Consider the following 26,720-nt stretch of genomic DNA (forward strand, 5'->3'; position numbering starts at 1 on the left):
AGCACACAGATACCATGGTCAGGATGCCATGTGGCTCCAGGGCTTTCCTTATCATTTTTAAAAAATTATATTTTTAGTTTGTATTTATTTGATGTAATAAACTATGATTATGCTTTAATGTAAAATTACTCTTTTTTTTTGGGGGGGGGTTCGAGACCAAAACCTGTGTAGCCCTGGCTGTCCTGGCACTCACTTTGTAGACCAGGCTGGCCTCGAACTCAGAAATCCGCCTGCCTCTGCCTCCCGAGTGCTGGGATTAAAGGCGTGCGCCACCACGCCCGGCAATGTAAAATTACTCTTAGATAACACCATTTAAAAGAAATGGCATGGGCAGTGGTGACACATGCCTTTAATCTCAGCACTTGGGAGACAGAGGCAGGAGGATTTCTGAGTTCAAGGCCAGCCTGGTGTACAGAGCGAGCTCCAGGACAACCTGGGTGATGCAGAGAAACCCTGTCTCAAAAAACAAAAACAAAACAAAGCAAAACAACAAAAAAAAAGCTACAAGAAATGATGATGGAAAACATATTTTGAGAAAAAAAGGCCTATATCAAGTGCAGGAATCAAGTTGAAAGAAAGGAATATACTTTAACAGGTGCTAGGGAAGTTAATGCAAAAATCTCACTAATTATCAAGAGAGCAAAGGAATCTTTATGAAGCATAAACAACAACATATCAGGAGGTTTGCCAAGATCTTTTTCTTCTTTTTTTTTTTTTTTTTTTTTTTTTTAAATTTGGTTTCTCTAGACAGGGTTTCTCTGTATAGCCCTGGCTGCCCTGGAACTCACTCTGTAGACCAGGCTGGCCTCGAACTCAGATCTCCGCTTGCCTCTACCTCCCAAGTGCCGGGATTAAAGGCGTGCACCACCACTGTGGTTTGCTATTCTTAGAAGCAGACGTCCCACATTGCTCTCGGTATCCTCATAAAATCTTCCTTAGCATCCCAGACAGGGTAAAGAAGGTTGCCCTCTTCCAAAATGGCTGAAGCGCCCTCAGCCTCCTCAGAGAGCATGACCGGAAGTTGCGCAACCCATAAGGCTGCGCGGCTCTTACGGTGATAAGAGTTTCCGCCATTTTTGAAAACTGGGAAGCTCATTGCTGGAGTAGGAGCGGCCGTTGCGATGGCAGCGTTTGCAGTGGATCCCCAGGCGCCCACATTGGGTGAGTGAACCGCGGCCTTCCCGGTGGCACAGCCAGCGCGCTGTGGACCCGGAGGTGGCCGTCACACGCCACGGAGGGGGCGGGGAGCGCGGTGGCCGGTGACATCTGGGCGGCGGTACCCGGGAACCCGGCATACCGCCCGGCTGCACTTTGGTCACCTGCCCCGTACCCCGAAAGCGTGCACGAGGATGGGCGGTAAACCACTGGTCGCTGTGGTAACCGGTTGCCGCGGGGCCACCTAGGTTTCTAGGTCTGGTCTTAACGTCACAAAAGAAATTTGTATACGAATGCATGACCCAGAACCAACCTGGCTCGCCCGCCTCCCCCGCCTTTTACTTTGGAACGTGACTCTATTGGACGACTGCTGATGCTAAAGAGTCATCCCCATTATTTGTTGGGGAAACGTTCCTAATATGCCGTATTTGGAGAAAAAACAAACCAATTAACATTTTGATTCTTCACTCCCGCTGAGTTTTGTGAGTAGTGACAATGGTCATATTCTACAACAGAAAACAAACAAAACCTGTCTACAGTTTCCGAGACGTATCGTAGTATTATAACTCTCCAAGCTTGTTAAAGAGAGTAAGCATTGTATATATTGTGTAGAACTAACTTTGTAGATTCAAATGGTATGTAATGCTTGCCACGTTTTGGGTAAAAAGTTGTTTTAAGAATAGAGTTGCAGCCGGGCAGTGGTGGCCATGCCTTTAATCCCAGCACTTTGGGAGGCAGAGGCAGGTGGGATTTCTGAGTTGGAGGCCAGCCTGGTCTAGAAAGTGAGTTCCAGGACAGCCAGGATTATACCGAGAAAACTTGTATTAAAACCAAATCAAACTAAAAAGGGAAAAAAAGAATGACGTAACTTGGTTTTGTTTATCATAAAAAGTGAACCAATTATGTTAATAATGTAGAGACACTGTTGCATTAAAACTTATTTTCTGATTTTTTTTCATATTATTTAGAGATCAGGGCAGTTCCAGTTTTTCTGTCCAACAGTGACATTTTGGAGAGCATATTTTCAGGTGTGATAAATGTGAACACATTCTTGTATATTGCCTAGCTTAGGCTCTGACTTTGTCTGATGTTAACTGTTCAGAGTCACATGTTGTGCGTTTTTCAGGTGTCTGCTGGTCTGATGTCCTCTTGGCACCTCACCCAGGCACTGCTGAAGAAGTCAGTGAAGGACTTAACATTTAGGGGCAGAGATTGAGAAGTGGAATTTCAGATGTGCAGGATGCAGCAGTCATTAAGCCTTTATGTTTAGTCATGAAGTGGCAGTCTGGCTGCCTACTTTATCACTGTGTATTTAGGTAGCCGAGGTTTTTCTTGACCTAATTAGATTTTTATATAATGTGCAAGTGTATGGATGTGTTGTGTGTCCTGGGGACTGAATTTAGGCTTAATGGCAAGGACTTTGACCCATTGAACCATCTCACCACACCTTGATAACTCTTACAGCTGTCACAGTTTTCCTACCCCTCTTGTAGATGATAGTTGTGTTACCAAAACCTTTGTATTTCGTTACTGGTCTTTTCTAAATATCTATTTAGAATATGCTTTTGTTGAGACTTCTGCTTTGAGTTTAACTTTCTTTTGAGATACGTAGTAGCACTATGTAACATAACTAGTGCTTTACAAAAGAATTACAATATTTTTTTTACACCTTAGTGTTTGTGTGTGTGTGTGTGTGTGTGTATACATATTTCCCCTGAGGGGTCGGGGAGGGATGAGGGTGGGAGTTTAAAGATCGGGTTTCTCTATATAGCCCCTGGCTGACTGGGACTCACTTTGTTGACCAAGCTGACCTAGAACTTACAGAGACCTGCCTGCCTCTTTCTCACGAGTGCTGGAATTAAAGGCTACCACCATCCAGCCTTACAACTTTTTTGATACTTGTTTTATTCTTCTGAGTTACTTTGTTTTTTTCATCCCTCTTTTTAAACTTAAACTGTTAATATCCAGATCTGCATTAATAATGGAAAAAAGAGGAAGGGTATGCTATTAAAAGCTTTTGAGCCAGGTGTGGTGGCACACGCCTTTAATCCCAGCACTTGGTTAGGAGGCAGAGGCAGGCGGATTTCTGAGTTCGAGGCCAGCCTGGTCTACAAAGTGAGTTCCAGGACAGCCAGGGCTATATAGAGAAACCCTGTCTCGAAAAACAATAAAAAAAAAAAGCTTTTGAATATCAGAAAACAAGTATTTAAGCTATTTAGAAGTTAAGCAATAGTTAGTAAAACCCACATAACTCTCATACCAAACATCAGACTTCTCTGAATACAATAAATCATACAAAGGCTTACTCCCTAAGCCAGAAACTTACGTGTTCCTCGGTAGACATGCAATTCTTCATTAGCACTTTACAGAGGTTTTGTATCATAAGATGCTGGTGGATTGTGAAGTACTTACTGAATATTAGCTATCAGATCAAGTGCTCTGCGTGTGATAAAGTAATAAAAGCTGTGAGTGGATTCTACCCTTATGCTCATCTTGCTAAGAGAACCTGAGTCTACATCTCTATGTGGCTTATGACTTTCTTACTGCTTAATTTTACTATGTAATTCAGTTACAGTTTTCTTATTCTAAAAATGGGAATAATCATTGCTGCTGCTCGAGAAGGTTAATTTTTTTAAAAATACGTATTTGTTTTTTTATATGTGCTTGGATGCTTTGTTTGTATTAATGTCCTGTACCACCTGTGTGCCTGGCATCTGAGGAAGCCAAAAGAGGGCATCAGATTTCGTGGAACTGGAGTTTTGTAAGCCACCATTTGGACACTGGGGAGTTAGTTAATCTGGAAGAGCAGCCAGTGATTGTAACTACTGAGGCATCTCTTTACCCCTCGAAGAGTAATTTTGAATGGATGGTTACAAAATATTCTTTCTTTAGATTGGTTTTATGTTAGGGAGACTTTTGCTGATTACAGTTTTCTAAAGGTTGTTTTTAATGAATTTAAGATAAATGATCTGAAAGTAAGTTTTTGTTTGTTTGTTTCCAGACAGGGTTTCTCTGTGTAGCCCTGGCTGTCCTGGAACTCACTCTGTAGACCAGGCTGGCCTTGAACTCAGAAATCCGCCTGCCTCTGCCTCCCAGGTGCTGGGATTAAAGGCGTGCGCCACCACGCCTGGCTGAAAATGAGTTTTATAACTCCTCTCAGTGTATTTCTGAATTAGAAGGTAAGTTCTAGCGTCCTTAGTGTGGTAAGGGGTGCATGATTATTACATTTTTATTGTTTTTGATTTGCCAATATTTGTATAAAGATTGGTGTATTCTTGTTTTTAGGTACATAGTAGAAACACAGATGTAGAAGTAAATTATTCTGCTTTTATTAGAGATTTCTTTTTAAATAATAAGCTAAGGTTTTCAAAATGATGCTTTTAAATCAATGAAATAATATAACTAAGAACACCTGCCAAAGATTAACCTGGTGGATATACCTTGTGGGCGCTTGTATAACACGAGCAAAATGCCCTGGATTGGATCTCTAGCATCGTCAAATACAGGTGAAAGATTAGTATTGTGAATACAAGACTATTTCACAGTTTGGAATTCAAAGTTCATATTTAAATTTTTATGATTAAATTATTCAACTTTATCATAAATTGCTGTATCTGTTTGTGAGGTACTGTAATGGAAATGGCTTTATTTTATTCCGTTTTTGATTAATTTAGGATCTGAACCAATGATGTTGGGTTCACCCACATCTCCAAAGACAGGCGTTAACGCCCAGTTCTTGCCTGGATTTTTAATGGGGGACCTACCAGCTCCAGTGACTCCGCAACCTCGATCAATTAGTGGCCCTTCAGTAGGAGTAATGGAAATGAGATCACCTTTACTAGCAGGTGGGTTAATTGCTTATGGTGATATTATGGTATATGGGTATGCATAGTGGAATTTCAGAGAAGTAATGGTACAACACTCCCTCACCAACACATTATTATTAGTTTTTAAATATTTTCATAATAAAGTTATGCTTTAGCCCAGCCTGGTTATAAGCCTCTATAATTCAGCATTCAGGAGGTTGATGTAGGAGAATTGTGAGTTAAAGGCTAGCCTGGGCCACATAGGTATTTCAGGCAAGCTGAGGCTATAGGGGATACCCTCTCTAAAAAGCCTTATACATAGCCAGGCATGGTGGTGAAAGTCTATAATCCATCATCTAGGAAATAAAGCAAGGATTTGGAGTTTAAGGACATTCTTCCCCTCATTGTGATTCTCAGAGGTCAGCTTGGGCCATAGGAGACCTGTCTCAAAACAATATACAAACCAATAAGCAACTACCAGAAAACCCCACAAGAAATGAAGGTATACTTTTTTCCCTCGGGCTCTTGATGAAGTGGTAACCATGTGTATGCTAATCCTTTTCTATTTCTCTCATTAAAAAATCAGTTTGATAGGTAGAAGAGCTCCATTCTTAAAAAAAAAATAGTATTTCAGAAGATGAGTCTGAAGCTAAATAATAATTTGACAGACTTGCTCCTTAGTGGCAGCATGCTGAACCAGGTCAGTTTTGTTCTCTAGTCTGGACTCTGAGTAGCCAGGTGACTTCTGTAGCTGTTCAGTGTCCAATAAAGGCCTGGTCTGTTTCATTGTTTACCATTGCTTATGTGACAAAAGTTGCTCCTTTTTCTCTGTTAAATAGGCTCTGTTTAATTTTGATAGTTAAATTCCATGCTGGGGTCATTTAAATTATTCACGTAAATATATTGTTGTTTATACCTATTTTCAAGGAAGAAATGGGATTATATTTTCTTTTGAGACAGGGTTTTGATATGTTGTTTGTCCTGGCCTTGACCTTGTAATCTAGGTGATCTGCCGACTCAGCCTCCTGGGTAGTTAGGACCGAGGGCATAAATCATCACGTGTGGCCCTGAGATTGATCCCATTTGGTATTGAATGTTAAGCATATGGTAGAGGAACCAGTGTTACATGTGTTTTTTATAAAAACTAAAATCTCCAATAGTTTATTCTGAAACCTTTTATTCAAAGTGCATTCTGCAGCTCACCAACATTGTGACATCACTTGGGAGCTTTTCAGAGTTGTAGTCACAGGTTCCACTTGTACCATTTGAATCAGAGCCTGAATTCAAACAAGAGCTCAGGCGACTGTTAGACATTAAAGTTTGAATAGCTGTAGGAAACAGGTTTATTTCAAAACCACAAACTAAACCTACCTTGCAGGAGAGATGCACAGTTGCTTTGTTTTCACCTGAGTGGTTTGTATGTTGTAGGGGGCTCCCCACCACAGCCCGTTGTCCCTGCTCATAAAGATAAGAGTGGTGCTCCACCTGTGAGAAGTATCTATGATGACATTTCCAGCCCAGGACTTGGAGCAACGCCTTTGACTTCAAGAAGACAGGTGGTAAACACATTCCCTTGCTCAATAGGTAGCCATTTTGTGGTTTTGTATGGTTACACACTGAGGAAATGTATGTAAGATGTCATAGGATCCTAAGGTGGGCATGGTGGCATACACCTGTAGTCCAGTACTAGGAAGGCTGAGGCAAGGCAGAAGTATGAGAAGTTTGCAGCTGGACTCTTCTATATAGCAAGATCCTGTATTAGCCAAAAAAAGAAAGAAGGTGGTAGACTATAGATTGTTTTCTTATATAAGTAGTTCTGTGGGCTAGGTATGTCTTATTAACCTGCCCATGTTTCCAACCTAATTATTGTAAATGTAGAGTATAATTAGAATTTTAAGTCATTCCACTTGTTTAAGCACAAATTTTGTTTATTTATTTTTTTTCTGGAAAAAAGTAAGTGAAAATTCAGTGTAGTATTTGGAGGTTTAATGTTTAATAATGATTTGTGAGCTTTGGTTTTGAGACAGCGCGTCACCATGTACTTCTGGTTGGCCTGGAGTTTTCACAGGTCAGTTTCTGCCTCCCAAGTGCTGGAATTAAAGGCGTGTGCCACCATGCCTGGCCGGAGAGCTTTGTTTTAGGAGTTTCTTTCTTACATAAGACCAGTATTCTCTTACTAAAGAAACTGCCTGCTGCAAGTTGATGAGCTAATCATTTAGCATGCTCCTCTGTCAGTGTCGTGGGCATTCTCAGGGCAGGTGTGGGATGCCATGCCTGGCTTGCAGAGGTATCAGTCTCGGTGGACGGTGCTCTTCTAGGTTTACCACATCCAGAGCATCCTGAATGGGGATCATTCGGAAGGTTACGTAAAATCCAGTGTGCAGCTTAGTGTGAGAACCACTCGCTTCTGGATTCATGACCGTTCTCCATAGTCTTGTGATGCATGAAGAGAACTCGAGTCAGTTATTAACTCACTTGAAAGGGTGAGAAGACTTGTAGGTGATAGCATACACCAATGTTTTTGACTTTGAAGTATGAACATTATTAATACATGAGGGCCAAATTTAGTTATGCTCCCAAGATACCATGCTCAGCTCTGGTTTGGATCAGATAGTTGGATAATGGTGGACTTTTTGTTTCTTTTATTCTGTTTATAGGAGGATTTAAAACAGATTTATTTTTATTTGTGAGTATGTGTGCATCTCTTTGTGGGCATGTGCTACTGTGTGGGTGCACTGAGAGGTCAAAGGAGGATCCTGGCCCCTTGGGATGGGAACTGAACTCAGGGCTTCTGGAAGAGCAGCAGGTGCTTTTAATATCTGAGTCATCTCTCCAGCTTCTATTAATGGATTTCTAACTCTAAAATATTTTCTTATTTAGAGATGCCTAATGATATTTTCCTCTTGGTAATGTTTTACTGAGTGTTAAACATAAGTTCTCTTTTGTTGTCATTTGAATGTGTTGTTTTATAGTTTGTGTCTGTTTAAAATTGCATTTTTTTTTCTTTTTTGTGTGAATTTGATGAACAAATTATCATTATATCCATTAGTTTGTGTATTGGTCATTGAGAAATAACACCAAATAGCTACTATGTTACTATTAATTCCTATAAAAGTTTTTCGTTACCCAATGTAACATCTTTCAAATTAAGTTTTTCTTTATATTGTGTGTATGTGTGTGATGAGATGCACTGTAGAGGCCATAGGCTAGCCTGCAGGAGTAGGCCCTCTTCCCACCATGTGGAGCTGGGGATTGAGCTCAGGCAGCAAGAATACTTAGCCCTGAGCCATGTCACCACCCTCATGCTTCCTACTGTTAAATATACACTAAAGGAGCCAAAGGAAATGTGACCTTGCCAGATTTTGAGTTAATACTGGTCAGGACAGAAGATGAACAGTGAGAGTCCCCCTTTGCAAGTGTGTGCTGATAGAAACAGGTCTGTTAATGAATACATTCTAGGAATTGACATATCGATTAAAGAAGCTTCTCTATTGAACCTTTAGTGATTACTGTGTTTGTGCATGGTTACAACTTTGTGTTTTTAACTTAGCACTCTTTTCATGTAGGCAAACATTTCATTGTTGCAGAGTCCTCTTGTTGGAGCTACAACTCCTGTGACTGGTGAGTCCTCTTACTCAGCTTCTGTTTCTGCTCTGATGTTTGCCAGAGCAGAGAAAAAAACTTTCTCTTTAAATTTGGAGGCTGGCTGAAATGTCAGTAATCTTTAGGAAGGCAACGCTTTGTGAATTTACAGATAGGATAGTCTACCAAAAGTATTAAGAATTTAAGAATGCACACTAAATAGATTTTTGAAGTAGTTCTTGGCTTATAAAAACTGTATAAAATAAGAGTCACCACAAGTGGGTAGAAGACTGAGATCAAACATAGGTGTTTTAAGGGGTACTGACACTGAGTTGTAAGCGAGTGTAATCCCTGGTTTGTCTTTGACAACGTTCTAGTCACTCTCAGTATCATCCGTAGGACATGGTCCTTTAAACATGTTTACCATTCCCAATGAATGATGGGAATTGCTCAGAAACGACCTGGGTGAAAGAGAACAAACACAGGAAATAATCCTCCAGTAGACAATATTGGTCACAGGATTTATGTTTATAAACAAAATAAGCAGATTAGGAAGCTCATTAGAAGCCGAGCAGAGGTGGCACACGCCTTTAATCCCAGCACTTGGGAGGCAGAGGCAGGTGGGTTTCTGAGTTCAAGGCCAGCCTGGTCTACAGAGTGAGTTCCAGGAGAGCCAGGGCGACACAGAGAAACCCTGTCTTGAAAAACCAAAAAAAAAAGAAAAAGAAAAAAGAAAAAAAAAAAAGAAATCTCATTAGAAATGAATATATTTTGTATAGAGGAGAGGGTTTGTGGTAGAAGAGATTTAAAAGGTAGGGGTGTGTGTGTGTGTGTGTGTGTGTGTGTGTGTGTGTGTGTGTGTGTGTGTTGGGCCAGAGTTTTGCTAATTAATCAGGCTGATCTCCAGCCCTCCTGTCTCAGCCTCTTGGGAGTTAGGATTATAGCTATGCTATCTCATCTGACTGGGCTTGGAGTTTTATAGAGTAGTATGTTAGTTTTCTGTTGCTATTTTATTAGTTACAATATACTGAGTAATGGCTTAAGCCGGACTATGTATTGTGCTGTAGTTCTGAAGATCAAGAGAGTGCCATAGTTCTTAGTGAAGTAGGAGGGCATTGGAAAGGCTGCTGCAATTTGTGGAGGAGGCTATTGAGAATACAGGTTCCACCTTTTCTGTTCTATAGATGGCTCTCTTTCCTTGGATGATGATCCCTGTCTTCCACTTTTAATGTTAGCAATTATTCTTGGACCATTCTTTTTGTTTGTTTTGAGAAGTCTTACTATGAGGCTTTAGCTGTCATGGGACTTGCTGTGTAGATTAGGCTGGCCTCAAATTCACAGAGATCTACTTGTCTCCAAGCGATGCGATTAAAGGTGTGTACCACCACACTGAGCATTCTTGTAGTTACATCTCAAGTCACTTATTTATTTAGTAACTCTGTTATATTGCCCTCCTGAATCTATTAGAAAACCAGATGATTAGCAAACTCAATTCCACCTGCAACTATAATCCCTTTTTGGCAAATACTACAGAATAGTCTCCATATTCAGGAGGTTAGATTATGAACATCATTGGGGGGCATTATTTTACTTGTCCACAGGTAGGAAAAAAACTTGAAGTGAGGGAGGTATGGAAAAACAAAATGTTCTAGATAGAAGAAAAGGGCCCAGCTCCTGATTCTGAGAGCCTTTCACAGAAGTTATTAAGATCAGCCTCATTTGGTAACCTCCCAGGTTATATCCCATCCATCTGAGGATAGGAAAGTCCTGAATACCCTCACGCTCACTGCCTGTGTCTGAAGTGAGGATAAACTGGTGGGTACTTTCCGTACCATTTCAGGTCTAACATAGCTGGACACGGGATAGAGTGTCCAGTGAAGCAGAATGAACAGACCACCACCACTCCCTGTAAGGAAGTTTTCTGTTACTATGATACCTGTTTATCTTTTTATAAAATGACCAGCTTCAAGCACTTTTTTTTTGTTTTGTTTTAAGCTGAGAACATCATTCTCTTGTCAGTTTGCTGCTTCAGAATAGTGAACAACTGTCACCCTAGGATTTGCCTTCATTTCCTGCGTTGAGCTTGTTTTTATAATTGTTTGTCTCCCATTTTTTTTATTCTTATATTTTTTAGCAAAGCACACATTTGTGTAGTTTTATCATAAAGGTTGCAGAATAAGTAAAACTCAAAACTCAAGGTGGAATTGCTTCTTTTTAATCCTGTATGAGATTGGGATTTCAGAGATGAAGTTTCTTGGTCTTCTGATTTCTACTGCACTGTGGAAATGTTTGCCATGACAATTCCTGGCTGTTGGGAGAAAAAAAAAATCATGATTTCTACATGGTTTCTGTTCTGGGTTTCATAGTGTGTTTTGGTGTGGGATTTTGCTTTACTGGGCTATTGATAGATTCCTTAAGGCATGTCCTTTATTTCTGAAAAACTTCTGCGTGTATCTTGGGTCCTTGTTTACTTTCTTTTGCCTTCTATCTTTGGGGAATTCCTTTTGTTTGTATTTGGATCCCTTGAAGATTTGAAATGTTGTTTTTCTCCTTTCTATTACCATTCACATTTGTGTGCTACTTTCTCGGAGACTTCCTCTTCAATGAGTCGTTGTTCTGTGTGGCATCTTTAGTTCCACTTTATGTTCTTTGAACAAACTTAGAAAAATCGAACATCTTGTTCTTTTTAAAAGATGTCTCTCCAGCTAAGATTAATAGTATCTCTTTTTTTGTCTTTTATTTATTTATTTATTTACACATTTACACTCTAGATTTTATTCCCCTATTCCCCTGCCCCCATCCACCCTCTGACTGTTCCACATTCCATACCTCCTCCCCACCTTCCTGTCTCCATGAGGATGTCCCACCCCCTCCACCTAACCAGACCTCTAAACTCCCTGGGAACTCCAGTCTCTTGCATCTTCTCTGACTGAACCCAGACCCATCGGGTATGTCCTCTATGGTATATGTGATGGGCCTCACATCAGCTCATGTATGCGCCTGGTTGGTGGTCTATTGTTTGAGAGATCTCAGGTCCAGGTAATTGAGACTGCTGGTCCTCCCTCAGGGGTCAGCTCTGTCCATTGGTTGGGTGCAAATAATCTGCATCTGACTCTTTGAGCTGCTTGTTGTGTCTTCTGGAGTGTGGTCATGCTAGGCCCATTTTTGTGAGTGCTCCATAGATAGCCTCAGTGATCGTGTCAGGCCTTGGGACCTCCGCTTGAGCTGGATCCCACTTTGGGCCTGTTGCTGGACCTTCTTTTCTGCATGCTCCTCTCCATTTCCAACCCTGCAGTTCTTTCAGACAGGAACAATTATGGGTCAGAGTTTTGACTGTGAGAATAATACTCTTAAGTTCTGTTCCTTTCTAATTTTTTTTATACTTATTTTGTCATTGTTGATAAAAGCATAATTATTGAAGGTGACCCTAAAAAGCTAGCTACATAGAATCTTTTACATAGGTAGGGGTTGGAATTGGGGTTCAGACAAATAAAAACTCTCTTGTTTCTTACTGTGTAACACTGTAAGAGAATTGGAATAATATGCCAAATATTTTGAGAAGGGACACAGAGAGGGTAATTTTAGCTTATGTAGCTTTTTTCCTGCCTTTTAATATTTTCCCCAAAGAATAGCCTTTATGGACATGAGTGTAGCCTGGCTGGTATTCTGAATACAGACAGGCAAATCCATTCTCAGTATGCAGATTTTCACTTTCCCTTCTTGTCATTTTCATACCTTTTGTCTCTTCTGTGAGTGGGCTCATTGAGTTTTGACGTGTTTAGCTTTTATTTCTCTAGAGATAAAACCCTTGGTTTCCTGGGGTTGGGAGCCAGGGTCTTCTGGGAAGAGGCAAGTTGGTTTGAGAAAATGCCTCCATTAGACTGGTCTGTAGGAAAGTCTGTGGGGCATTCTCTTGATCCAGTGAGTCATCTGGGAGGGTCCAGCTCATGGTGGGCGGGCAATGCCACTCTTCATCAGGTAGTCCTACCTCATGTAAGAAAGGAGGCCTAACAAGCCATGCTAAGCAGGCCAAAGAGCAGCATACCTCCAAGGTCTTTTACGACAGAGACAGTGGCAGTTATTATCTGTCTGGGATGAGCTGGTCCCAAGCACCACATTCCTGGTTATGTGTGCTTTAAGCTCTATTTTTCCAACTCTCCATATACTCTGTTCTAAATGTCTCATTTTAGAAATATATTTTGCCTACTAAATCCATGTGCAGTGAGGAGGAAACTCTGGGAAGGTCAAGGCAGCAGGAACTTGTGGAGTGTTGCTATTAGTTGTCCGGAGGGGCTCCAGGGATGGTGGTGGTCTGTTCACTCTGCTTCACTGGACACTATCCCTTGTCCAGCTATGCTAGACCTGAAGTGGTACGGAAAGTACCCACCAGTTTATCCTCACTTCAGACACAGGCTGTGAGCGTGAGGGTATTCAGGACTTTCCTATCCTCAGATGGATTGGATATAAACTTGGAGGTTACCAAATGAGGCTAAGTTTTGATAATCTATATGAAAGGCTGTCAGAAACCATTGCTAGTACTATTGTGATCTGTCTGGAGTTTCCATGAATCTATAAGCTACCACATTCAATCTGAAGAGCCTACCATGCTTAAGAAAAATACTCCTATCATTGGGGAAACTTCCCTGGTGTAGTGTCCATTGGGCTGAGGCAAAACTCTTTATTCCAGACCTGTCCTGCTTGTTTTCATGGTGAGAAGATATCATGGCCAAGACCTCATATCATTTATATCACTTTGCAATTTGCTGTAATTTTTCTTTTGTTTTCACTTATTTTGAAATAGTTGGATCTGTTCTTTAATTGAAGGGCAGTAAGAGTTTTTGCCCGCCCTTTAGTCTGATTTTGTGAGGAATGTTCGGCTAGTGATTTCCCAAGGAGATAACTTCTCGTCCAGCCTGATGTGGTTGATGGGCACTTTATTTTCCTCTTAAGCATACTGTGTCGGTACCAGAAGTTTGATTTGAAGGAAGGGAAATCAGTGCAGCAATTAAATATTAGCTTGGTGGGGAGCAATTATACTAAACTTATGTAAATACTTTTCGATTAGTGTAAGTAATTGCATTTTTTAGATTAGTTGACAAGGCAAAGATTAGATTGCTTATGCATTTGAGACTTAATTTTGATTTGTCTATTTAAAGGTCATAATGGTTGTCTCAACTTGAGCCTTAATTAAATTTCTTGCTTGAAGGTTATTACATGATATAACATAACTAAACTATATCCTAGTGGTTATATAGGGCATAAAATTGAGTTGGCTTTATACTAATGTACCTTTTATTGTTTTTAGCTTATTAAAGGCATATCTTTGTAGTTAGAATTAATTAGATTTTAAAGAGATGGTCGATAAGGCTTATTTGTTTGTTTGTTTGTTTGTTTATTAGACACAGTATCATTGTATAGCCCTGGCTGGCCTATACCTTGCTAATATTTAGACCAGTCTGGCTTTGAACTCACAGAGATCCTCTTACCTTTGCCACCCAAGTGTTGGGACTAAAGATGTGACACTGAAACTGGAAAGATGTGTTTTTGTTTGTGTGTCTGAGTCTGAATGTACATTTGAGTAGTGTCCACAGAAGGTATTGGGTCCCTTGAAGTTGGTATTGCAGTCAGGTGTGAATTGTCTGACATGGGTGCTGGGAACTAAACTCAGGTCCTCTGCAAGACCTGTGCTCTTAACTGCTGAGCCAGCTCTCCAGTTCCTGAGACATTCCATTATAAATGTCTCATTTTAAAAATACATTTTACTTATTAGATCCAACTGTGATGGCATGAAGAATAATAATTGTTCAGTGTGTTATAATGTGTTCTAATTTCTCTTCCTGTTGTGGTGATTAAAAAACCCCATCCAACAAAAGCAACTCAAGGGAGAAAAGGTTTATTTGGCTCGCAGTTCCAGGCTCCAGCCTATCATTGTGGAGGCGCCGAGGCAACAGCAGCTTACAGCAGCTGCTCAAAATACGTCTACACTAAAGAGCAAAGAAATGTGTGTCTCTGCTCAGTGTAATTTCTCCATTTTTACAATTCTGCAAACCAGTGAGGAGACAGCACCACCCATAGAAGACAAGGCTTCCCACTTAAGCTATGCAATCAACAGAATCCCTTACAAGCATACCTACAGACAGACTAGACTGGTTTAGCCAGTTCCACATTGAGAACTCTTCATTGTGTCAAGTGGACAATCAAAGCCAAGGGTCTCAGAATATATGTGATTAACCCTCTTTTAGGTTATTTTCTTCCTCTCTCCTCATTTCTTTTGACCTTGGATTGTATGTTGAAGTCAGGACACCTGCCATGACTTGCATGTTGAAGTCAGGACAAATTGTAGAAGTTGAATCTTCTACCATGAGGATCTCAGGGGTGCAACTCTATAGTTATCAGTAATTTTCTTAGTGGAAAGTGCCTTTATCTCCCACTGAGCCATCTAGCTGGGTTTTGAAGGGTTTTTAATAAGCATAGTAGGTCTGGTTTGGTCTAACCTTTTCCCCAAAGTAAAGGCTATGTTAATAGATTGGATTAGATGGCTTTCTAAGCCCAAGTTATGTAGCCTACTTAAGAGAATTGAGATGTTTGAAATTTTAGATGACCTTTTTTTTTGTTTGTTTTTGTTTTTCTGAGACAAGGTTTCTCTGTATAGCCCTGGCTGTCTTGGAACTCACTCTGTAGACCCAGCTGGCCTCTAACTCGGAACCTGCCTCTGCCTCCAAAGTGATGGGATTAAAGACTTTTTTTTTTTTTGAGTTAAAAATACATTGTTACATTGTAGTTTTTGAGAACTTCAATTTGCTTTTTGGTTGTTTGGAGTTTGAACTATGTTGCACTGCTAAAACTGTGGAGACCTTTAGTGTAGATGCATTCCACATCATTAGAAGGAGTAGGAGACACTGGGGCCAAGGTCCTCTACAGGTTTGTGTTTGAGCTGCTATTTTGAAAGCTATGAAGCCCTTAGGAGATGGGGGTCTGCCTAGTGTATGTAGTTGAGTAGAGGTGAGATTCATTGCTTAGCTTCTAGTTCCAGCCTGCTCCAGTTTCCTGGTCTGCTGCAATATAAACATCTGCTCTACCTTACATTCCAATTTTCACAGAGGGAGCTGCGGTTCCATCTTGCCTTCTCCACTGTGATGGCCTCGAATCCCCCTGAAACCATGAGCTCACAAACTCCTTTCCTCTATAAGTTGTATCCGTTAGATTCTTGGTATCAAAAGTCCTTACAGAGGTTTTTATAAGGGCTTCCATATGAGCTGGTATTCCCAGTCTTCGTCAGTGTGCTCACTGTGGAAGAAGTGAACTCGGCTTTTATCCAACACCTACCCCAACCTTCTTGGGCCCTGCATTGGCCATTGTCTTCACCTTGTCACCACACTTGACATTGAGTACCCTGTTGTCTTCATTCTGCCTCCCCTGTGTTCGCAGCCCCTGTCTTTGCTAATTGTTAGTAGTTACTATCTAGACTTGGATGTTTTCTAGAGTTACACACCTGTTTGTCTTTGTTCTAGAATTTAGGCTTCATTAGGGTTGTTTGTGCTTGGTTTCACATTTTTATGATTTGTGCTGCTCTGCTTGTAACATCAAGAATGATGTTCCATATATATGAAACGATTAACTGGATTGATAAATTATTTCTATTGTAAAAGATAAAGAAAATTAATATCTACTTAGAAATATATAGTCAAGACTTTGAGATGAAATAAACTTACAGCAAGGTTTGGTGGCATACATCTGCAATCTTAGATGCACGAGGATCAGGTGTGTTAAGAAGCAAGGGTCGGATGTAGCTCAGTGATCGTGCAGGCGGCGGTCCTGTGTAACGCCCTTGGTGTCTTCCCAGCACTGGGATCTAGGGAAGGAGAAGGAGCGTCTTTCACTTTTCTGTTAGAAATTTACAAATGTTGAACATGCTTACGATGAGACATTAGTGCTTAATTTCAGAATAACCAAACACAGAATCATGTGTGGTGGAGCGTACCTGTAACCTGAGCACAAAAGGCTGATTCAGGAGGATTGCAAGTTTGAAGCCAGCCTAGGCTATATGGTGAAACCCTATCTCAAAGACAAAATGACAAATTATCCCAGTTATTAATGACTGTCTCTACATGATAGTATGAAATGGCTATTGGCTACAGTTGTATGTTTCAAATCATTATATCTAATTGTCAGCTTTTAATAGAATTTGCCCTATGAACTAAGATCTTTGATTTAAAATAAGCCCATGTGTTTTTATTGGTAACTAACTTCCTAAATTTACTAATACAGGGCAAAGCATGTTTAGTCCAGCAAACATTGGTCAACCACGAAAGACAACACTATCTCCTGCCCAACTGGATCCTTTTTATACTCAAGGAGATTCTCTGACTTCAGAAGATCACCTAGATGACACCTGGGTGACTGTGTTTGGGTAAGGATTCTGAACCTGCTAAAAATTTACTCCACCCCAGTATTTGCTTATACTCTTAAATACCTGTGCACCCGCGCACCCGTGCCGCCTGACTTGTCCGACTGAAGAGTTGTCAGCTTTACCTCAGCGTCTGTCTTAAGAGTTCTAGAATATTAGTATTATTGAAAGTAATAAAGGCAGTCAAGCCTTACTTAAACCATGTTTTATTTCTTAAATGCCATCCTCACTTGCAGCCATTTTCATTTTTGTGTCTTACTTTTATTTGTACCACTTTTTTTTGGAACCAAAATCTCATATACAGAGATATATAAGGAAATAATGAAATTTGAGTTCACACCTGCATCTGGCTAGCTGTTGATTAGCTGTGGTAATTAGTTATGGGACTGGGAATTTGAAACATTTCAGAGATGGCTCTGGGCATGGAGTGTAGTTGAGTCAAAGGTGACTGATAGAATTTACTATAGAGGAAATGGTATGGTAGTTTGTTTTTTGTATTGATAATAGAAATTGATGGTTTTGTCTGGGCAATTTTTTCCCCCAGGTTTCCACAGGCATCTGCTTCTTATATATTATTACAGTTTGCACAATATGGGAATATCTTAAAGCATGTGGTAAGGCTCACTAATTTTTTTTTTATTCAATTAACATTTTGGTTAAGGAAAGAAAAGTTATAAGTTAAAGAGCACTACTTCTTTTTGTCTTTTTTTCTAAATTTAGTTTTTATCTTTAAAATTTTTTTTTATTTCTTTTTTTTTAATTAGATATTTTCTTCATTTACATTTCAAATGCTATCCCCAAAGTCCCCTATACCCTTTCCCTGCCCTGCTCCCCAACCCACCCACTCCTACTTCCTGGTCCTGGCATTCCCCTGTACTGGGCCATATGATCTTCGCAAGACCAAGGGCCTCTCCTCCCATTGATGGCCGACTAGGCCATCCTCTGCTACATATGCAGCTAGAGACATGAGCTTCGGGGGTACTGGTTAGTTCATATTGTTGTTCCTCCTATAGGGTTGCAGACCCCTTTAGCTCCTTGGGTACTTTCTCTAGCTCCTTCTTTGGGGGCCCTGTGTTCCAGCCAATAGCTGACTGTGAGCATCCACTTCTGTATAAATTTAGTTTTTATGTTCAAAGTATATTTACTTTGGAGTCTAGAAGACTCAAATTTGAGTAGTGTTAGTGAAGGAATAGTTAGGGTTGAGTGACTGTGTCATGATCCACCCTCCTTTCTTAACTAGTTCAGGCTCTTAGATAGGTCGACTACGTCTTGTATACAGTGGTGGTTTTCTCTTAAGCTTTATTGGGAACAGAGGAAGTGGGGAGCCCAGATCTTCTGGAGTGTCTAAGAGCTCTTTATCCTACAGTGGCCTTAGGAGATACTTGTCCCATACACAGGCCATAACCAGGTTGCATTTCTATTATTTCAGTTCTCACTCCTACACAGTCATATTCATGAATATAGCTTTTTAGAAATTACATAATAGTTGCTAATATAACTCTTCTGTAGGAGATAATTCATTTGGAAGTTATTTTACTTTCAGGGAGTATTTGCCACATGTTTTGTTTTAGGGAGTTGAGATCTGGAGAGGGAGTATAGAAGCTATTTCCATAGATCTTTCTAAATTCTAATATGCAGCTTTTATAGGGGATCAAATAAAAGTGCAAGTCAATTTTGTCCTCATGTTTGTATGTTAGGTGTGGATTTTGTATCTTATGAAACAATTTTATTGTTTGCAGATGTCTAACACAGGCAACTGGATGCATATTCGTTACCAATCTAAATTGCAAGCCCGGAAAGCCTTAAGCAAAGACGGGAGAATATTTGGAGAGTCCATCATGATTGGTGTCAAGCCCTGTATAGATAAAGTAAGTTGTAGGTGATTTAAGGAAAGTAGCTTACTTATTCTGCACGCAGAGTGCAGGTAAATGTTAACATTAGTGTTTGTCCTTTAGCCTCACCTTTCTTCTTTTCCCTAGTTTGTGAAATGGCATTACAAGATGTTAGAGATTATCTCTCTGCACTCTTCATTTTTTAAAAAAGAAAGGTAACTTGTGTGGAGTAGTACTAAAGTAGATTTTAGGTGTCTGGACTACTAGCCCTCTCTGACTTCTGCTCAGAGCATATCAGGGTTTATAAACTTTCTAATGACTGGTGCTGCTCAGCACAGACATGTCACATGGATGCTGACTGATAGCTTTAAATAGCTAAAGTTTTCTGATACTCATTTCTGTTTCAGAGCGCTAAAGTTTATTTTATATGTACTTTTTCAACATTAGTGAGTAGAATTTAAGTTTTGTGGCTTAAAAAAAGCCCTTTGGAACATACTTGAAATAAATATATGCAAACCTTTTCCTCTCTTCCCTAGGGCTCTCTGATGGCGCTACAGGAATTGTACAGTAACACGAGTTAGTTCTGTTTGTCCTTGCTGACTTATCTTAGGGTCTGCTCTAAGATGCTTTAAAAAAAAATGCATACATGTTTATCATGTATTTTGGTCTTATTCATCCCCATTCCTCTCTCACATCTTCTGGAAGCCTGTTATTCCAAAACATCCGTTTTATGCAGAGACTCTTGTTCTTGTGATATATAATTAAATTGAGGCTGTTTGATTTGGATTAGATCCCAAATTCTAGCTAAGAAATAGTATTTATTCTCAAAGCTAAGTTTACTTAAAAACTTTATATGGTCAAATTTAGTAGTCTTTAATAAGTGTGTGTGTGTGTGTGTGTGTTTGGGGAAAGTATTACACAGTATTATGTGTAACATAATTATGTGTCCCATGTTTCTTTATTTCTCCAGAATGTCATGGAAAACAGTGACAGAGGAGTCTTGTCATCTCCATCTCTAGCCTTTACAACACCCATCAGGACTTTAGGCACTCCAACACAGTCCGGAAGCACTCCTAGGGTTTCTACCATGAGGCCTCTTGCCACAGCATACAAGGCCTCCACTAGTGACTACCAGGTATTCTTAGGATACGTGTAGCCTGTTTACTGTTTCATTAGATCAGTGGTGTGTGTGTGTGTGTGTGTGTGTGTGTGTGTGTGTGTGTGTACAGTTAAATGTTTACTCTTCATTTTCCTTGATGAAGCCTTCAAACTTCTAAATTTATCATTATCATTTTTAAAGTTAGAGCCTTCACCAGTTCAAAAGGAAGGGGAAGGGGGATAGGATGGGAGGTTTTGGAGGGGAAAAGAGGAAAGAGGATAAAAATTTAAATGTAAATAAAGAAAATATCTAATTAAAAAAAAGGAAAAAGAAAAAGAAAGCTGTCTTTAATTTTGCAGCAGTTTCTTTATTTGGGCTGGGGACATAGCTCAGCATTTTATGCAGCATGTGCCACAGGTATACGGTTTGATCTCCAGTACTGCAAAGCAAAAGAAAACAGTTTTTAAAACCAAAATATTATACATTGCTGGCATGAAAAAAATATTAAACTTTATCAAGTTGACTATAAAACTTTTAAACAAAAACAAAAAAGCTTTACAATGCAATAGTTATTAAAGGAAGGCGACCAGCTTTTAATATCAGATGAGAAAGTTGTCCTTTAAAAAATATAAAGAAATTCATTGCCTTCTCAAGAATGGTATGGGAACTGAGATGCTTAAGCTGTTACTGGCCCCATTGATTTACCGGGAGTCCTGAATTTTGGCACAGGCCATGATACCTGCACATGAAGTATACGTGAGCTGTCAGATGGGTGGGGGAATTTCCCATTGTAGTCTCCTGAAATTTGGAGATCATTACAGAATTTGAGTTTTTTGTTATTACTCTTTAGATCTGTATTTTAAATTCCTCATTTTGTAGGGTTTGCTTTTACTTAGTTTTCTAACTAGAAGATGTTAAAAATTCGAATTTTAATGTCAGACTTAATTAGTTAACTGTAGAATTACCTGCCACTAAGGAAACTAACCTGATACATTTTTATTCTTTCTCTTTTTTGTTGTGATGTGTTATTTAATAGGTTATTTCTGACAGACAGACACCAAAGAAGGATGAGAGCCTTGTGTCAAGAGCGATGGAGTACATGTTCGGTTGGTAGTACATCAGGAGCTGGACTGAGCCGCTATGCTACAGTAGCAGAGGGCTGCCATGCCATGGGTTAGTTGTATAACCATCCTGGCAGTGTGGGATACCCATCTCAGATACATCTTTTATAATCCTTTGGTTAAGGAAACAGCCCATCTGTATCTTGCACTTTAAAAGATGGCCGTGATAGACCTGAAGAGAAGATGCCCACATGGCATTTGTGCTTCTGTGATGTAGTGCATGCTTAGTGCCGGGTACCCGGCGACTACTGCGGTCAATTAAATGATTGAGCTTGAAGTGAGTCTCACTGGCTTTCAGGAGAAGGCGGATGAATCTCAGAGAGTGAGAGCTGCTTTACCAAGACACACTGATTATAATTAGAAATTTGAATTATGGTCTTAATTTAGATAGTATTTAATATCTTTGTATATGTCTTGTGGATTGTCATCTCTTATATTCTTTTTAAAAACCATCTACAACTAATGTTTCCTAATAAACTTTGTCAATTTTTATGTGCTAAACATTTGTTTGGAAGGTTGATTTATTGTTGTAGTTTTAAGAGTTCACTGAAATAATAGAAAACATGTTAGTAACCTATACCTAGAATCCAGATTTCATTATCATTATTACATTTTGTCATATTTGATTTCCTTCTTTTGTTTGAGTACTTCTCAGATTTGAGATATTTTTTCATCCAAATATTTGGATAAATAAAAAAACATTTCTATAGAGTCTTAAGTTTGTTAATATGCAAAATACAGGTCATTTAAATTTGTAATTTCCCCCAAATTGACTATTTGTTGTTGTGCTTTATTCAAATCATGATCTTAATGAGGTTGCCACAGTATTAATAGTGTCTTAATATTTAACTGTTTAATTAAAAACAATAGTTGTCTGTGTTCCTCACTATCCAACACACCTGGCCTTGGTAAAACAGCCACGTGAGTTGTGAGTACAGAGTCTAGTGCTTGGATTTGGTCAGGTGTATGTATGTGTGTGTGTATGTATGTATGTATGTATTTATGGTTCAACTTGTACCTCATTTTTTCATATCTAGCCATTATATCTGGAGAGAATCACATTCTGCTTTCATTTTTTTTTTTTTAAATAGCAATAGGTATACTTTATATAAAAAGAAGAGACACCTAATTCTCGTCACACTTTTAAAGGTACTTATCTTTATCACTGGCCACAGGTACAGGCCTAATAATACCTTCTTTGGAACCTTCTCTGAATTCTTTGATAAAATGTTTAAAGCCCTCATATTTCTGATGCTTACCTGTATCAGTTGTTTGGAGACAATAAGACTTTTTTCCAGCTGTCACTACTATTGCATTTATATTTCAGAATTACCCTATGTAGAAAGAAGCCTTTCTGCGCTAGGCTTTGGTTACAGTAGTATACATTCATACAGAAATACCAGTCCTTTCTCTTTATCATACAGAATAATGTTTTCAGGCCTTGGTGTCTTTTTTTTTTTTTTAAAGATTTATTTATTGATTATATAGTACACTGTAGCTGTCTTCAGACACTCCAGAAGAGGGAGTCAGATCTCGTTACGGATGGTTGTGAGCCACCATGTGGTTGCTGGGATTTGAACTCCGGACCTTTGGAAGAGCAGTTGGGTGCTCTTACCCACTGAACCATCTCACCAGCCCCCCAGGCCTTGGTGTCTTATGAACTTAAATATAATACTATACTTATATTTACAAAGATACTATGTGTACATACTATATTGAAAAGAGGTTTCATTTTATTATTGTTTCTTGTTATTGTTCAGATTATCTCCTTTGGCTGCTAAGGTTCTCAGAAAGGGCTCTTAAAAGGAAAGAAGCTTTTAATTAAAAAATACAGGGCATGCACTAAATGTTTTTCTTTTAATAGAATTTTAACTTTCTTTCCTCCCCCACCCCTATTTACTGTAAGTAATTGACAATTTCATACACATAGTATATTCTGATCATGATCCTCTCTGATCGAGACCCTCTTATTCCCCTCTCACCCGTGTCTTCCATCCCTGAATCCCCTTCCCACCTGTCTTGTTTTTAGTGCCCACTGAGTTTAGCCTGGGTTTCCCACATGAGCAAGGGTGTAGAGCTACTGACTGGAACATAGGGCTCTCATCAGTGGCTGTACCACTGAAGACAAAAACACCTGCTTCTCCAGCAGCCATCAACAGTCTGCAGTGTACTGTGGAGGCACAGGGCCCCATAAGCCCGCCATCTGTGACTTGAAGGTTGACAGGTCCAGCTCTGAGCAGGCCAGTACGGCTGCCTCAGCCACTGTGAGTTCATGATTCCCCAGCACTCTTCTCCATTATTCCCCCCTTACAAAGCCTTTCCACTCCTCATTGCTTAACGTTCCTGAGCCTGGAGGGTAATAATGAAGTTCCTTTTAGGGCTGGACACTCGACAGTTACTTTTTCTACCTTCACTGCTGCTGACTGTTAAAAAAGCTGTAAAGAAGTGGAGGCTGAGTGTAACCCTTGTCTCCCAGTATAGCAGTCTACGCTTTAACACATTCTGGTAAGAAACAAGCCCTCTAAGGTTTTCATAAGCTTAAAGTCACCGCAAATGACAATTGGAGATTTTAGTTTTCTGGGATGAAGGTTTAGAAAGGAAAAAAAATCTCTTTATTAGAACACATTGCACTGAAGCATTTTATATCTTGCCTCATTGTACAAAGTACTCTATTCACGATAGAAAAGGCTAGGCAATGAAGCACACTTAAAAAGGCTTCCTTGTTTATATTGGATGGGGCCTTTTATTGCTTTCCTAGGCCTTTATGAAATGAGAAGTTTGTCTTTTGGCTAGAAATATTTTTTGTTATATTTGGATTTGACTTTTTCCCCCAATAGCATTTTGTATCTATCACATAATTTCCTTTAAGAGCCAAGGAAATCTGTTTCTGAATTTTTGATTATTGTGTAATAAAACAATAGAATTTTCATCTCTGTAAAGCTAGGAGAACCTCAAACCAAGTCTCCTTTTAAAACTTCAGAATGCTGATTCACACAAGTAATAGCACTAACTTATCGTGAAAGATGATAAAGGTCTAAATGATATTCCCACAGACACGGAAGAATGCCCATGAGACAGATAAACATTATAACTCCTAGCTTACATTGAAGTGTAATATGTTTAGAAAACAACAAACTATAAAATAACACAAAATCAGAAGTTTAAATTTTTAAGAAAATATTGGAACTAAAGGTGAAAAAGTTATCAAGAAAACTAAACTAGAATGAGCAAAAGCAGATTCCTTATGGGGAATGCAAGATAAAAATGGGGGCGGTGGACCGGGAGTGAGCTGAGAAAGTCTTATCTAGCATGTGTAAGGCTGGCAACTGCAAAAATAAGGAAGTTATACATATTTTTATTTTTTTATTGTATGTATATGAGTGCTCTATATGCATGTTCATCTACAACCAGAAGAGGGCATCAGACCATATTATAGCCATATTATTAGCCACCTCTAGTTGCTGAGAATTGAACTTGGGACCTCTGTAAGAGCAGACAGTGCCATTAACTGCTTGTTCCAGTCGCTAAAATAAAGAAGTTAAAGATGGCTTTTTAAATCAGAAAGACAGTTAAGGAGATTAGTAAGTCCAAAATAGAATATAAAAAACATACATTGAACAAAAACGGAAACTTATGTGGCAAAAAATCCACAAGTACTTGGAAGTATGTATTTGAAGAACATCGGATTCACCTGAGAATTTAATCCCAGAGAAAGCGACAGCAAGCTTTGAACTTGACTGCCTAGGCAAAAATAGCAAAACTAACAGCAACGTTACATGAGGGAAGCAGGTGAATATACTGTAGATGCTATGGAAAGGAAGTGTGAATAAGATCTTCTGTGTTGTTCAAACAGCTTCTCAAATCAACCCTATAATGTGATGGATATTCTAAAGCTGTGGTCAGCATTTCATTTGACTTGGCACCACTAAACCAAGGAGCTCATGAGACTTATTGTGTAAGCTCAGCCAAGTGGGTAGATTTTCAGAGTCCACCATGGCAGCAGATTTTGGTGTGCCATCAAGTAGTACAAGTCCTATCTATACCAAACCTGTGTTTTCTCTGCACTGTCAGCTATGGTAGTGAATCCACTAAAATCAATGGTAAAGTGAGGGAGAAGTCGAGATATTGGTGTTTTGGCTATCTTTTCCTGAGTTGAGCCCTATTTTGACCATATTGTGAATTGCTATTCTGCTGATCTAGTCTTATGGCTCAGCATGTCTGATAATGCTTAGCTTTTGGTGGGTGGCTTAGGTACTTATTTGATATTTTGTTACATAATTCGTATAATGATACAAGTTGCTTTGTAACCAGTGAACAGTTAACCTGTTACAGGAAGGTAAGGGTGCAGTAAGAGGAGCTTAGCTCTAGAACAGTAAATGTGTTGATGAGTTTTGTAATAAATTGCCAGAAACTAGAGTGTTGGAATATACCACACCATTGGCCTGAGTTGTGGCTTATTGTATTATAGCCTTAATTTGCTCCAGGGTCCTCCTGCTCTGCCTCACTAAAGTTTTCTGACACCCAAGGTATAGATTAAAGTCATTTCCCAGCAATCCAGACTTTGATCTCCTTTTCAGCAATGAAAGGTTGCAAAGTCCAATTTATTATTTATGGAAAGGGTTGTCCCATGCCCTACAACTACCATACTCCTCACAACTTCACCAGCATGGTAAACCTGATGGCTTTTCTCCTGCACTAAGGTGTCCTGAATACTTAAATCTGCTATTTCTTTTTAATTTAAATTTATGAGTGTGGGTGTTTAGCCTGCTTGTATGTATGTGCACTATTTCCATACCTGGTGCCTCAGATGCCAGAAGAGGTGCAGATTCCCTGGAACTGAGTTGTATCACTCAGTGTATCACTCACCTGTATCGGTGATTTAAACTACCATTTGGGTGCTGGGATTTAAAGCCAGTGCTCTTAACCACTAAAGTATCTCTGTTCTGTTCTGTGCTGTTTTTCTCTTCTTAGTCTCATGAGCCTTCCCCTCACTTCTGGTAGAAAGGCTTCAATTTGGAGGGAATTGCCTTACAAGAGTAAAGTATATTTCAGCTTCATTTTTTTTCTTTTTTTTTTTTTTTTAACATATATAAGAAACAAATGTAGTAAACCAAATACGTGGACAAAAAAATACAAGAATCATGATCATCTCAATAGAAGAAAACAAAGTCTTTGATAAGATTCAACATGCCTTCTTAATAAAAGCCCTAGAACAAGTTAGGACTGTAGGAAACATATTCCAACATGATAAAGGTTATGTATGACAAATCCATGGCCAATATCATCCTAAATGAATAAAACCACTAATAAGCCCCATAAACATAAGGAATGGGAGAGGACTGCCCACTATCCCTACTGCTCATCCATAATGTGATTGTGAAAGACCCACAACGTGAAGATGCCCCCATGTTCTGACTCAGGAGAGGCGACACCCCAAATCAATCATGAGAAACAGTCTTGCTGCAAACTGCAAGAGGACTTTTATTCAAGAGCGCTCTTGGGCCCACGGTCATACACCATGCAGGGGTAGAAAACTGTGGCGCCCTGAGTAGCTGGGTAAGGGGGTATTTAAAGGAAGATAACCACAACTCAAGGAGGTGGGGAGGGCGTTGTTGGAAAATACCAAAGATACCAGTTAAGAGTCAACAAAGAAGTACAAAGTCAAAAAAGTCACAAGGAATACCTGGTAATTGTGCAGGTTATCTCTCAACACAGTTT

The 26,720-nt window shown here is 39.5% G+C and overlaps 1 protein-coding gene across 1 annotated transcript; it reads left to right on the forward strand.

Moving 5' to 3' along the window:
• The first annotated feature begins 1,041 nt into the window (after positions 1–1,041).
• Positions 1,042–21,503, forward strand: Nup35 (nucleoporin 35). Its single transcript, XM_021153689.1, has 9 exons — positions 1,042–1,161; positions 4,830–5,000; positions 6,390–6,517; positions 8,528–8,582; positions 16,812–16,953; positions 17,495–17,564; positions 18,690–18,818; positions 19,753–19,917; positions 20,918–21,503. The coding sequence occupies exons 1-9, from the start codon at positions 1,122–1,124 to the stop codon at positions 20,993–20,995; spliced, it is 978 nt and encodes a 325-aa protein (XP_021009348.1). The 5' UTR covers positions 1,042–1,121; the 3' UTR covers positions 20,996–21,503.
• Positions 21,504–26,720: the final 5,217 nt, after the last annotated feature.

The sequence above is a fragment of the Mus caroli genome, chromosome 2 (genome assembly GCF_900094665.2).
Source record: "Mus caroli chromosome 2, CAROLI_EIJ_v1.1, whole genome shotgun sequence".
Lineage (NCBI taxonomy): Eukaryota > Metazoa > Chordata > Mammalia > Rodentia > Muridae > Mus > Mus caroli.

Coding starts and splice junctions, on each gene's coding strand:
- Nup35 (XM_021153689.1), top strand. CDS start 1,122: ATGGCAGCGTTTGCAGTGGATCCCCAGGCGCCCACATTGG. Junction 5,001..6,389: donor GAGATCACCTTTACTAGCAG/GTGGGTTAATTG, acceptor TGTATGTTGTAG/GGGGCTCCCCACCACAGCCC. Junction 6,518..8,527: donor CTTTGACTTCAAGAAGACAG/GTGGTAAACACA, acceptor CTTTTCATGTAG/GCAAACATTTCATTGTTGCA.